The sequence below is a fragment of the Cyrtonyx montezumae genome, unplaced genomic scaffold (genome assembly GCF_038088225.1).
Source record: "Cyrtonyx montezumae isolate F1298 unplaced genomic scaffold, pur_monq_1.0 scaffold_39, whole genome shotgun sequence".
Taxonomy (NCBI): Eukaryota; Metazoa; Chordata; class Aves; order Galliformes; family Odontophoridae; genus Cyrtonyx; species Cyrtonyx montezumae.
In genome coordinates, this window is record NW_027072044.1 from 146,423 (window position 1) to 159,702 (window position 13,280).

General features: G+C 53.5%; 1 protein-coding gene across 1 annotated transcript; it reads right to left on the reverse strand.

Annotated features, from left to right (window-relative positions):
* Window positions 1-1,777: 1,777 nt before the first annotated feature.
* Window positions 1,778-5,515, reverse strand: LOC136054571 (acidic leucine-rich nuclear phosphoprotein 32 family member B-like). The gene is made up of 5 exons (XM_065745856.1): window positions 5,289-5,515; window positions 4,543-4,664; window positions 4,107-4,161; window positions 3,203-3,301; window positions 1,778-1,869 (listed from the first exon to the last, which is right to left on the reverse strand). The coding sequence occupies exons 1-5, from the start codon at window positions 5,434-5,436 to the stop codon at window positions 1,778-1,780; spliced, it is 516 nt and encodes a 171-aa protein (XP_065601928.1). The 5' UTR covers window positions 5,437-5,515.
* Between the last annotated feature and the right edge of the window lie 7,765 nt (window positions 5,516-13,280).

Sequence of the window (13,280 nt, forward strand, 5' to 3'; positions counted from 1 at the left end):
AACATCACCTTCGCAGCCAGAAAGCGCCGGAAAACTTCACCTCTCTTTATTGAGCATTTCACATCTGAGCTCCTCAACTTCATAGCAATGCAGCCAACACAGCACCTTCAGGCCACAGTGCCACCACTCTGCCACGCTCGAGCTCTCGGTGTCCCCATCGCCAGCCCCAGGACATGGAGGAGCGACGGGGTCCCAGCAACATCCCGGACCCCAGCAGAACCAGTGGCCATCACCAGAGCACAGAGCCCGATTACGGGCAGCGAGGATGGCTCAGGCACCCAAAAGCTCGGGGTGCTGCCCTGCCCTGAGCATCCTCACTCCAAAACAGAAGCACAGGCAGCAGCAGCGCCTCTGTGGGCCACAGAGAGACGCTCTGCTCAAGAAAAGAAGGAAAAGAAGAGTTCCTAAAGAAAAAAAGACGCCGAGCAGAGAGTCGGGGATGGGGACGCCACAAACGGACACAGAGCCAGAAGGAGACCGTAACAAGTGCTGCAAACGCATAGGAAATCCAGCAGCTACACAGGACGGAAAGGTCACGGGCACACACTCGGAGAGCTCAGCGCAGCAGTTTACCTTTCGGGCCCAAATTGAACGCCCAGAGCAAAGACGAGGCCCGGACGGCACTCCGGGCAGTCGCAGGAGCAGCAGCAGGGACGGTCCCCGTCCTGAGCTCCAGAGTGGCAAGTCGGGGAAGCAGCGCAGATCCACGGTGCCACGGTGGGGCCTCCATGCAAACAGCCCACAGCTGTGGGGAAGCCACAGCCAGAAAGCCCATAGGGCACGACGAGGCCACGGGGCAGCTCCCAAGAGAAGCCCGGGCAGCTCCGGCCCCGCTCCGCACAGAGGGCGGAGCTGAGGGAGCCCACGGCCTTTCGGAGTCCTCAGCAGCAGCACAAGCGCTCCCGGCTGGCAAAGCGAGCAGCCCAACACCGCCGCGCTGCAGCACAGCCACAGCGCCTCGGCCCGCTCCTCCCGCCGCCCTGAGGGGGCCCGCTCTCCGCCCGCCCTTTTCTAGCCGCCCCGGCCCGTCGCGTGAGTGACGTCATCGCCGCGTGCGGCAGCAATGGCGGCAATGGCGGCAGTGGCGCCGGTCCGGGAGCGGTGAGTGCGGGGCCCGGGGGCTCACGTGTGCTCCCCCCGATCCCTGCGACATCGGCCGCCCCACGGGGCCGTCCCCGGGCCTGGGCTGCGTTGGGGGGAGCGAGCGGGAGATGCTGGTGCTCCTCGCTCAGGGGCTGCGGCCTACAGGGGGGCACCGGGGACGGCGCGGCCGCGTCCCGGGATGCGGCTGGATGGGGGTGGGGATGGGATCGGAGATTGGGAAGTGGCTTTGCTTGGGGTTGGGAGTGGGGATGGGCTCAGGGAGGGGGGCAGGGATGGAGTTGGGCATGGATATGAGGGGTTTGGGAGGACGATGGGTTTGAGGATTAGGATGAGGTCGAGAAAGAAATGGGATCAAGGATGGGGATGGGGACTTAGTTGGGGTTGGGAGTGGGATGGAGTTCGGAATGGAGATGAGGTCGAGGAGGGGGTGGGGATGAAGATGAGGGTGGGTTTCAGGATGGGGACAGGGATGAGGTCAAGGAAGAGATAGGATCGAGGATGGGGATAGGGATTTAATTGGGGTTGTGTTCAGGGACACAGTTGGGAATGGGGATGAGGTCGAGGAGGGGATGAGAGTGGGGGCACTCTGCGGCTCTGTGGTGCTGGCAGTGCAGCTCTTCACAGCTTCTTGATTCTTCTGCAGGTTCATGGCTTCCAAGGAGCGGTTCCATGCCTACCTGAGAGCCAACGGGGAGCCCGGCAGCCGAGAGGGTGGTGAGGAGGAGGAGAAGGAGAAGGAGGCTGTCAGCGAGCAGAGCGAGCCCCCTGCCAAGAGGGGGAGGTTGGATGCACAGGGCCAGGACGGAGAGAGGCAAGGGGAGCCCGAGGATGGGGAGCAGGAGCCCATGGAGCGCAAACGAGCCCGGGGGCAGAACAAGAGCAGGCCCTGCATGAAGCCCAACCACTACGAGAAGAGCCGGTTATGCCCATCAGTCACGCAGGTATGACATGGAGTGTGATGCTCTGCTTTGCTCTTCGTGGCTTTCTTGATTTTTCTAGTTAGGAGAGCACACCCCAGAGTGATGGAAGGCAAAGATGCACCAGGGTGACCTCCCAGGAGAAGGGAGCTGAGGGCAGGTTCACTGCAGAGCTACAAGAAGAACCTTGGATGCCCAGCAATGGCTGCGTGGCTCCACAGAGCTGGGTGACCCCCGCACCCCCCCAGAGCAATTCGAGCCCTACAAGGAGCAGGGCATAGCTGTGGCCCCAGTGGTGCCCTCAGTCCCCAGCTTCCAGCAGCTGGAGGGGCAGATGCAGCACTTGAACATCTCAGAGGCAGCCCCAGGTGGCAGCAGTGGTATCCCCACGGGTGACACCGTCCCACTTCACAGCAACATCCCAGCGGGCATCTTTGCTGCCCCCAGTCATCAAGAGGCTGAGAACAGCCTGGAGAGCCTAGACAGAGATGTGCCCGAAGAGGTGCTGCTGGAGGAGGCTGCGAGGCTCTTCAACTGCACCCCTGAGCTGAGCGGATCTGATCCTGAGCCCCAGGGGATCAACCACGGCATCCCCAGCAGCATCCCCGTGCTCCAAGACCTCGGGGATCTCTGTGACCTCGATGAGATCATCACCGCTCACAGCATGAGCTCTCTCTCGGTGCCCGAAGAGATTCTCTCCTGCGACTACAGCACCCCTGAAGCCTCCAGCATGATGCTGAGCACAGAGCAGCTCAGTTTCCCCCTGCAGCAGTGGGGTGGAAGAGCATGGTTAGAGCCATTCTTATAGGATAGGGGGGAGGGAAGGGATGGGATGAGGATAGTGTTCTATTGTTGTACAGTTTTTCTCGTTTCCTAATACATGTTGTTTGTTCTGATCCGCTCCACGTCTTGCTGGGGCTTGAAACAGCCCTTGGGTGGGGGAAGCTGGGACAGACACAGCACCACAAACAGAAAGTGGTGTCCCCAGCCCTGAAGCCTTTGGTCATGAGATACTTGTGAGAAAGAGAGCCTTGTATGGAAGATTCCCCTGAATGCCTACAGTATTCTACATCTTAAAAAAATATATTGTGGACGCTGCAGCCATACATAGCGGAGGAGGAGTGGGAGATGTGTCTATGAGAGACTGTACATCCCCAACGGGGAGGTTAAGAAATGGAGACATAGTCTGTAAAAGTCATCGTCATCATCCTCTTCATCTTCTGGGTCTTCCTCTCCTTCATCCTCTAGACTTCGTTTTCTCTTCTCCCCTCGTGGAAGGTCTGCAAACAGAGGTGAAGCATGAAGCTCTGTTTGGTCTTGTGGAACAGCACCTGAGCTGTGACTACAAGCCTCAGCAGCCACAGTTTGCCAGCGAGCAAGCACAGACTAAACTCTCCCCATGTCGTATCCGATCCACCCAGCTCCATTTCTCATGCTACCCCAAAAAGCCTCAACTCCTAAGAACCAGGAATTACCTTATGGTCTCCAAGCATCCCACATTTCATCCACTGCTTCGAAGCAAGGTTTTTGTTGAGCACCCCCAAAAGCATAACAATTGCACAATTCAGTCATCTCTGACCAAACTCATGCAAGGACATTTCAAGTCATGCCAGCCACTACATTCTGTCAGTCTGTTTGGGTTTTTATGACCAGAGGAGTACGGACTCCAGTTCAGGACTATACCCCTTTTCTAGAGCTCCAAGAGCATCTCTCAGAGACCACTAATAGGAGAACACATGACAAGCCCCAGTCTGGCAAGAACCATCAGTTCAAGCTACTTAGACAGGCCCACTAGGCAACTTTCCTCTAATATTTGGCAGACCTACCCAGTACTGAAACTTATTTCCCCATCACCACCACCTAACTCTCAGGTTTTAGCCTCCATTTTAGTTAGCTCAGGCACAAGCTAACTATATATACAAACAAACAAGTTCAGCAGTGTCTGCGAGGAGCTACACTGTACTTATCACGGAAAAGCTGAAGGCAACAAGGCATGAAGATTTGGAAGCTCTGAGAATAGAGCAAACACGCCAAGACTGTCAAGACAGCTTCACAAGGCATAGAGTTTGTTAGAATTCAACTTACCATCATCAGCTTCATCATCATCCTCATCCTCACCATCTTCCTCCTCATCTTCCTCCTGGAGTCAAAACAAAACACCTTGTTACACAAACCACAATCCTTTTCCTTCACCTATGCTCCTGCCTTACTTAGGGTGCCAGGCACAAGCTGAGCATGGAAAACCTTAGCAGCACCTGTTACAAGTTGTGTGTGTGCGGCCTTATGGCTTGAAGACTGACACAGAAACATCAGTCCAAGTAGAAAACTACTGAACCAGAAACTCTCACAGGACAAAAAGTATCTGGATGGGAAAAGCCAAAGCCCAGGGTAGGACCCCTTGAATCTGCTCACAGAGGCTCTGTGACATCTCGTCTGACGGGACACAAGTTTGCAGTTCACACACACAGCCAATTAAGCCAAAACTCTGCTGAAGACACTCAGTAACAATACAAAGCCTCACCTCGTCATCTGCTCCATCCTCCTCCTCTTCACCTTCCAGATCATCGTCATCATCATCTTCTTCATCAATGACTTCTTCATCCAAGTCATCTTCTTCATCATCATCCTCCTCTTCCTCACCTTCTACCAAAAGAAGATATTATGGTTTCCAAATACTTGCTAATCCCACACCTCCGAGAGCTGGAGTAATATCACACCAAACAAGCACAAGGAGTACCAGCAGCAAGCCCTGTCAGCTTGCAGCAAGCTTCATTTCTGATGCAGCCCACCAAAGAAAGGAATGAGGTGTATGGAACTGCCAAATCACAGCCTGAACCACTGATTGATCACCTGAGCTGAGCACCGAGGCAGCCACAGGGCCACAGCTAAAGGTGATATACCTGTGTGATTGGAACGGGTGGAGCCTGGCTCCACCTCTCCCAAACCCCATTTAAGGGCAGACCACCACCAGGGAAGGATCTCTTCTTGGAGATCCCACCTACGTGGTGTCTACTGCAAGCCTTTGTCATCTTTAAGGTGAGCCATCTTCCTTTTGCATTATTTGTGTACCATCTATATATAGATCTATTCAAATATACCATCATCTATACTATTTTTTGAGTATTATCTTTGAGATTACTCAGGTTACAGCAGGGCTGTCCAGACAGCCCCTACTTACATGGCAAGTTGTAATCATTTTTTTAGCAACACAATCATAAAGAAGGGGAAAAAATGAGCTGTTCCCACATAAAAGGAGAAAATCCTTACCTTCTCCGTTCTCATATTCATCTTCCAGTCCATCCCCATCTGCCTCAGGGTCTGAGTCAGGGGCTTCCTGCTCATCAGCATCAAATCCATCTAGGTAGGTGAGCTGGGGCAGAAGGGAGAACATGCTCTCCCGGTAGTTAATGAGCATTGTCACCTCGCAGTTGAAGAGGTCCAGACTATGCAGGTTTGGCAACTTTTTCTGCAAAGATCAAGTTAGTAGATCATTTACAAGTCAACATTATTTGAAGATAAAGCATCCATTACAATATAGATGGTCTGCTGACTACCTATATCTAACACACAGAAGTATATTCGCATGCATTATTTTCACCATGTGCTCCTCAGGTGGAGATAAGCTGCTGGTTTTCCTAAGTGTAGGACAATGTTGATGCTGAAAGATGACTCCTTTTCAGCTCCTCTGTCCTACAGCTTCCTCTCCTTGGACCCATATAGGAATCTCACTTCCTCCTAGATAGAGTGGGTAACAAGCACAGTGCCCAACTCCCACACAGCAGGAGAAATTACAAAACCAGGCTCATACTGCCCCAAAACATCAGGCAAAATGCCCAAGAGAACAATACAGGCAGCTCAGTGCCTGCAAACTGTACCTGATTCAGCACAGGCACAGCGGCTCCTCCAGACAGGCTGTGCACCAGGCTAAGCAAAGGAGAACAGTTTCAAGCTCTTTCTAGGAGGGGATGGAGGGACCAAAGATTACACCTACCAGGCCAACACCCTAGATCCAGCCCTTCACAGCTACGGATTCTAGAAGGCAAGAGCCTTTTTTGGGGCAGTTTAGCTCCACCAGCAACGCTGTTCCTGCTGTCACAACAAGACCCTCCTGCAGTGTGTGTTCTGACAGCACCGATGGCCCAACGGACACAGAAAACCGTTGGCCAGATTCGCTCCTGATTGGCCGTTCGCTCCTGAGGGGTCAAGGGTGGACCCCTGATTGGATGCTGATTGGAGCCTGGATGCTCCTCAAGATGGAAGCCTTAAAGGCACAGGAGCAGGCTGTCCCGGAGTCGCGTGAGTCGAGCCGGAGGAGAAGAAGACCAGTGTGGATGAACCGGGAACTTTTGTTGAGACTCCGAGAGAAAAAGAGAGTCTGTGTCCTCTGGAAGATGGGACAGGCTGCTTGGGGATGCTACAGAGAACTGGCCAAGATCTGCAGGCAGAAAGTTGGAAATGCTAAAGCCCAGCTTGAACTTAGACTGGCTACTGCTGTAAAGGAGAACAGGAAACCCTTTTACAAATATATTAACAGCAAGAGAACAACTAAGGAAAACTTCTCTCCTTTACTTGATGAGGCAGGGAATGTAACCACAGGTGATAAGGAAAAGGCTGAGGTTCTCAATGCCTTCTTCACATCTGTCTTTAATAGACAGAGCAGTTGTCCACAGGGTACTTGCCCTGGCCTGGAAGTCCGGGACGGGGCGCATAATGCACCCCCTGTGATCCAAGCAGAGACGGTCAGAGATCTGCTCCTCCATCTGAACTGCCACAAGTCCATGGGGCCAGAAGAGGAGGCTCAGAGGAGACCTTATTGCACTCTCCCACTTCCTGAAGGGAGGTTGTGGTGAGGAGGGGGTGGGCCTCTTCTCCCTGATAAATAACGACAGGACGAGAGGGAATGGCCACAAGTTGCGCCGGGGAAGATTGAAATGAGACCTGAGGAAACATTTTTTCTCTGAAAGAGTGGTCAGGCACTGGGATGGCCTGCCTAGGGAGGTGGGTGAGGCACCGTCCCTAGCGCTGTTAAGAAGCGTTTAGATGAGGTGCTGAGGGATTGGATTTAGTAGTTCAGTGGGTAGGGATGGTGATAGGAGGATGGTTGGACTAGATGATCTTGTAGGTCCTTTCCAACCTTATGAACCTATGAAAATCTTACATTTTCCAAAGGGGACATGACTATAGCTTCTGGGTGCTACCAGCTGAGCACTCTGATATGGAGACCATACAGAGTCCCAGGATCACAGCACAGCCCAAGTTGGAAAGGACCCACAGGATCCCTGAGTCCAGCTCCCGGCTCTGCAGCACCACCCAAACCCAAACCCTTTGGCTGAGAATGGTGTCCCAACACTCCCTGAGCCTTTGGGCTCCAGGGCATGCTGCTGCCTCAGACTCAACTCGCTGGCACCCAGAAGCCCCCAGTCCCTTTCTGCAGGCTGGCCTCACATCCCCTGCCTGTACCCATGGCCAGGTCTGCCCACCCACGGGTAGGATTCGGCCTTTGCTCCTGCTGAACTTCATGCTCCTGGGAGTTGCCCAGCCCTGCCATTTATCGAGGTCTCCGCAAGGCCTCCCTGCCCTGGAGGGAGTCAACAGCTCCTCCAATGAATGCAAGCTGTTTTCTTTCCGGTCACTAAAGTCAATTTGAAAGGCCTGTAATTACCATGATCCTTTTTCTTGCCCTTCTTGAAAACTGGGAGAATATTTGCCAACTTCCAGTTTACTGGGACCTCTCCAGACCCCCAAGACCGTTGGAAAAAAACTGAGAAAACTCTTGGACTACCCTGGGATGAATCCCATCAGGCCCTCCATCCAGCTGGATGCAGTTCAGTCCATAGGGCCTGATGGGATTCATCCCAGGGTAGCCCCACAACATTCACAGTGTCCATGAAGCCTGAAGCCTTTTTTAGAAATCCCCACACCACAGAGCAGTCAGGAATTGTAAGACTCTGAACTTGCACTGAATTCTTACTGCCTGCAAGAACAATATGAATAGGAGGTGCCAAATTCTGTGAGCAACCTATGTCATTCTGGAATTGGCAGCTGCAGAACTATGCACAAAGAGCACTGATCTGCAGCATAAGTGAAAGCAATGATCAGTACTCTTTTAAGTTTTGTTTTTTCTTTATTCGGAGGTGCAGAATGTGGCTGAGGTCTTACACATTGCAAGGTTTCTAAAGGAACTAGACAGCTGCATGGACTAAAAAGATGGTTGCCTCTATGAGGAAGTGAAACCTATTACTTCAGGATTTGGCTGAACCCTAATTACTTGGGATAAGGGAACATCATATGAAAAGGTGGTTCAGATAAGGCTGTAGCCATGGTGGAAAACCGTGGGGGTCAGAAAGGCTCGTAAGAAGAATATGAACTTTTGAACTGGAGTGAGTTTCAAGGGTATGGAAAGGAGACAGTGCTCTGTATTTCTCCTAATACTGCCTTGTGCTATTATCACAGAATCAGAGAATATCCTGAGCTGAAAAGAACACATAAGAATTACTGCATCCAACTTCTGGCTCCACACAGGACTACATAAAAATTAAATTGCATGTCTGAAATCATCACTGAGACATCCCTTCAGGATCATTTTAATTTGCTATTGATGGCTCAATGTGTCACGTTCTCAATTTTATTTTTTCATAACAAATATAGCAGGCAATTTATATTGTGGGTTGGGATTTTTGGGGGGGCTGGGATACAGTTAACTTTCTTTGCTGAGGCTCATGTGATGCTGCGTTTTGGATATTTGATGAAAGTAGCTGTGTTTTAGTTGCTGCAGAGCAGTGTTGGCACTGAGTCAGGGACCTTTCTGCTTCTCATACTACCTGCCAGTATGGAACCGGGTGGGCGTAAGGGGCTGCAACACTGCCGTGCCCCCACCGGCCAACCTCGGATGCCCCGCAATGGCTGTGCAGCTCCGCAGAGCTGGGCGAAACCCACAGCCCCCCCAGAAAAGTTCGTGCCCTACAAGGAGCAGGGATAGCTGTGGCCTCAGTGGTGCCTTCAGTCCCCAACTTCCAGCAGCAGGAGGGGCAGATCCAACAGTTGAGAATCTCAGAGGCAGCCCCAGGTGGCAGCAGTGGAACCCCCACGGGTGACACCGTCCCCCTTCACAGCAACATCCCAGCGGGCATCTTTGCTGCCCCCAGTCATCAAGAGGCAGAGAACAGCCTGGAGAGCCTAGACAGAGATCTTCCCGAAGAGGTGCTGCTGGAGGAGGCCATGAGGCTCTTCAACTGCTCCCCTGAGCTGAGCGGATCTGATCCTGAGCCCCAGGGGAACAACCACGGCCTCCCCAGCAGCATCCCCGTGCTCCAAGACCTCGGGGATCTCTCTGACCTCGATGAGATCATCACCTCTCACAGCATGAGCTCTCTCTCGCTGCCCGAAGAGATTCTCTCCTGTGACTACAGCACCCCTGAAGCCTCCAGCATGAAGCTGAGCACGGAGCAGCTCAGTCTCCCCCTGCAGCAGTGGGGTGGAAGAGCAGGGTTAGAGCCATTCATATAGGAAAGGGGGAGGGAAAGGTGGGATGAGGATAGTGTTCTATTGTTGTACAGTTTTTCTCGTTTTCTAATAAATGTTGTTTGTTCTGATCCGCTCCACGTCTTGCTGGGGGTTGAAACAGCACTTGGGGGGGGGAAGCTGGAACAGACACAGAAAGTGGTGTCCCCAGCCCTGAAGTGAAGCTCAGATCAAGGGCAGGGATGAAGGCACTGCAGCCTTCCTCTAAAGAAGATGGGGTCACTTCTGGGGGTATGGGGGTGCAGAGCCTTCCAAGGGGGGGCCCACTCCAGAGCCTGGGTTGTTCTCCCTGCTGCAGCAAAAGAACCCCAAATAACCCAAAGAAAAGTAAGGGAGGGAGCTGCTGGCAGGACACTACCCCACTCCCCTCATCCACCCAACATAAAGCCACAGTACCAGAGGAAAAATAACATCACCTTCTGTATGGTAAATAACCCCCAAGGATGGTACTCAGTGAAAACAGTATGGAAGATGGTATATTTAGTAGGCTTATATAGATGGTGCACAGACAGCCGGCAAAGGATGGTGGCTCGGCTTCAGGATGAAAGAGGCTTGCCGTGGACGCCACGCAGGAGGGATCTCCAAGAAGAGATCCTTCCCCGGTGGTGGTCTGCCCTTAAATGGGGTTTGGGAGATGTGGAGCCAGGCTCCACCCGTTCCAATCACACAGGTATATCACCTTTAGCTGTGGCCCTGTGGCTGCCTCGGTGCTCAGCTCAGGTGATCCATCAGTGGTTCAGGCCGTGATTCAACAGTTCCCATACACCGTGGGTACAGCGTGGCTGCACAGAAGGATGCAGAAGGGGATGTCCAAAAATTACCCGTAAAAGCCACAGCTTTTCAGCCAGGCCTGGCTTGAGACGGATCCGGGAGCACGTGGGGAGCAGATGTGGTTAAGGGCGGTGGGTTCAAGGGCAGGGACACGGGGGGGAGAGGATGGGTGGCCCACGGTGCAGCCCCCGGGCAGCTCTCCAGGGCAGCGTGACACTGCACGAAAACTCACTGCAGTGCATCATGAAAGTCAGGCATGAGAGTCAGGCATCCGGAGCCGGAGCCTCAGCAGAGAGCATCTCTACCAGCCCCAAACACAACGGGAACCCCAAACGGGGCTCCACGTGCAGCCCCAAGCTCACACGTCCCTATGGTGGGCGCACGGATGGCCCCAGCACACATTGCTCTCTCCACAGCCACAGAAATCCCCCCTGGGCTGCACTGATGGGAGCTCTGACCCCTTACCACCTCATAAAGACCACGGTGAGGTCACTGCACCTCGCGGTTAACCCTGTAAGCTCATTGGAGGTGAGGAGGACGTGGTGGGCGGGGACAGAGCACGAGGACCCCCAGTAACGACCACCGGCAGGAGACCCCAACCGTTGGCAGTTGGAGCCGCTGCTCAAGAGCAGCAGACGCAGCTCTCTGCTGCTTACTTCTGTGCTTCGTACTTCTCCCTGGCACCTCCGAAGCTCATCTATCCTGAGCTCCTCAACAGCGCAGGTGAGCAGCAGGGGGGCCCCGCTCGCCCCACGCCGGCGCTGCCGTCCCTTCTCCGTCCCCCTCCGGGCTCCTCCTGGCGGTTGGGGAGGGGATCGACGCCGTTTCCCCCATCTCTTCCAGGCTCAGCCAAACCCTGCCAGCCCCCTGCGATGCAGCAGCCCCCGCTGGCAGCCCCGGGCACTTGGTTTACACCGATGGCAACCGGCGCAGCCAACGCTCTCCCACCAGGTTAGACGTGCCCCTACCGCCCGCGTGAACATTTGCGGCGGGCGTGTCCCAAAGACCCTTCCCCCCATAACTTCCCTCTATCCCCGCAGAGATGTGGAGAGCCCCGTGTGGATGCTACTTCGACCTCCGTGTCTTTCACCTCCAGTGGGCAAACACTGCCGTGCCCCCACCGGCCAACCCCACCGGCCAACCTTGGATGCCCAGCAATGGCTGCGCAGCTCTGCAGAGCTGGGTGACCCCCGCAGCCCCCCCAGAGCAATTCGTGCTCTACACGGAGCAGGGCATAGCTGTGGCCCCAGTGGTGCCCTCAGTCCCCAGCTTCCAGCAGCTGGAGGGGCAGATGCAGCACTTGAACATCTCAGAGGCAGCCCCAGGTGGCAGCAGTGCTATCCCCACGGGTGACACCATCCCCCTCCACTGCAACATCCCAGTGGGCACCTTTGCTGCCCCCAGTCTCCAAGAGACTGAGAACAGCAGGGAGAGCCTAGTCAGAGATCTGCCCGGTGAGATGCTGCAGGAGGATTGGTTTACCAACCAATGGATTGGTTTACAATCAACATCTTGAGCTGCCTTGAAGTTGTTTCACATTTGCATTTGTGATGATGGCACACAGACTGTGCTACATGAGGCTCTATACTGCTGTTGCTTTTTCATGTTCCTGCTTTTTGTGGTACGTGACGCAGTTGAGTATTAATTTAGTAAACTCAAATAGTGCTTTCCAGAATTTGTTGCTAATTCATGAATTGCAAGTTTTGTTTCTTGCTTTACTTTGTCATTGTCTTCTGAAAATAAGAAACGTTTGACTTCTCAAAAGCTCCATGTTTTTTTCCTCTTTAAACGGTAATAACTAAGTAATTTTACAGAAGGTGAAGAGTTGTGAAATGGGAAGTTTATGTTCACAGTTTCCCATTCTCTGAAGAATCTTTATTGCCAGAGCGCTGCTAGATTGTTAGTTGTGTTTCTGTTTTGCTGTGTGGTTTTTCATACCTTTCAATACCTTAAAAGTAGAAGCTTCCTGTTTACAGTCATGCTAGTGGGTTTTTTTTTCAAATTGTCACTGAGTAAAAAAAGCTTCCTGCCATTATACATATTATTTGCCCTTGAAGGACTTTCTATGCCAAATAGGAGGTTCTGAGATTATTAACCCACCCCTAAGGCAGATGGGGTCACTTCTGGGGGGACAGGGGTGCAGAGCCTTCCAAGGGGGGGCCCACTCCAGAGCCTGGGTTGTTCTCCCTGCTGCAGCAAAAGAACCCCAAATAACCCAAAGAAAAGTAAGGGAGGGAAGGAGCTGCTGGCAGGACACTACCCCACTCCCCTCGTCCACCCAACATAAAGCCACAGTACCAGAGGAAAAATAACATCACCTTCGCAGCCAGAAAGCGCCAGAAAACTTCACCTCTCTTTATTGAGCATTTCACATCTGAGCTCCTCAACTTCATAGCAATGCAGCCAACACAGCACCTTCAGGCCACAGTGCCACCACTCTGCCACGCTCGAGCTCTCGGTGTCCCCATCGCCAGCCCCAGGACATGGAGGAGCGACGGGGTCCCAGCAACATCCCGGACCCCAGCAGAACCAGTGGCCATCACCAGAGCACAGAGCCCGATTACGGGCAGCGAGGATGGCTCAGGCACCCAAAAGCTCGGGGTGCTGCCCTGCCCTGAGCATCCTCACTCCAAAACAGAAGCACAGGCAGCAGCAGCGCCTCTGTGGGCCACAGAGAGACGCTCTGCTCAAGAAAAGAAGGAAAAGAAGAGTTCCTAAAGAAAAAAAGACGCCGAGCAGAGAGTCGGGGATGGGGACGCCACAAACGGACCCAGAGCCAGAAGGAGACCGTAACAAGTGCTGCAAACGCATAGGAAATCCAGCAGCTACACAGGACGGAAAGGTCACGGGCACACACTCGGAGAGCTCAGCGCAGCAGTTTACCTTTCGGGCCCAAATTGAACGCCCAGAGCAAAGACGAGGCCCGGACGGCACTCCGGGCAGTCGCAGGAGCAGCAGCAGGGACGG

Bases quoted from the DNA above. Each gene is read 5' to 3' on its own strand.
- LOC136054571 (XM_065745856.1), bottom strand. From the start codon at position 5,436: ATGCTCATTAACTACCGGGAGAGCATGTTCTCCCTTCTGCCCCAGCTC. The intron at 4,665-5,288 runs GTAAGGATTTTC...TTCTTTTGGTAG, and splicing joins TGAATATGAGAACGGAGAAG to AAGGTGAGGAAGAGGAGGAT. The intron at 4,162-4,542 runs GTGAGGCTTTGT...TTTTGACTCCAG, and splicing joins AGGATGGAGCAGATGACGAG to GAGGAAGATGAGGAGGAAGA.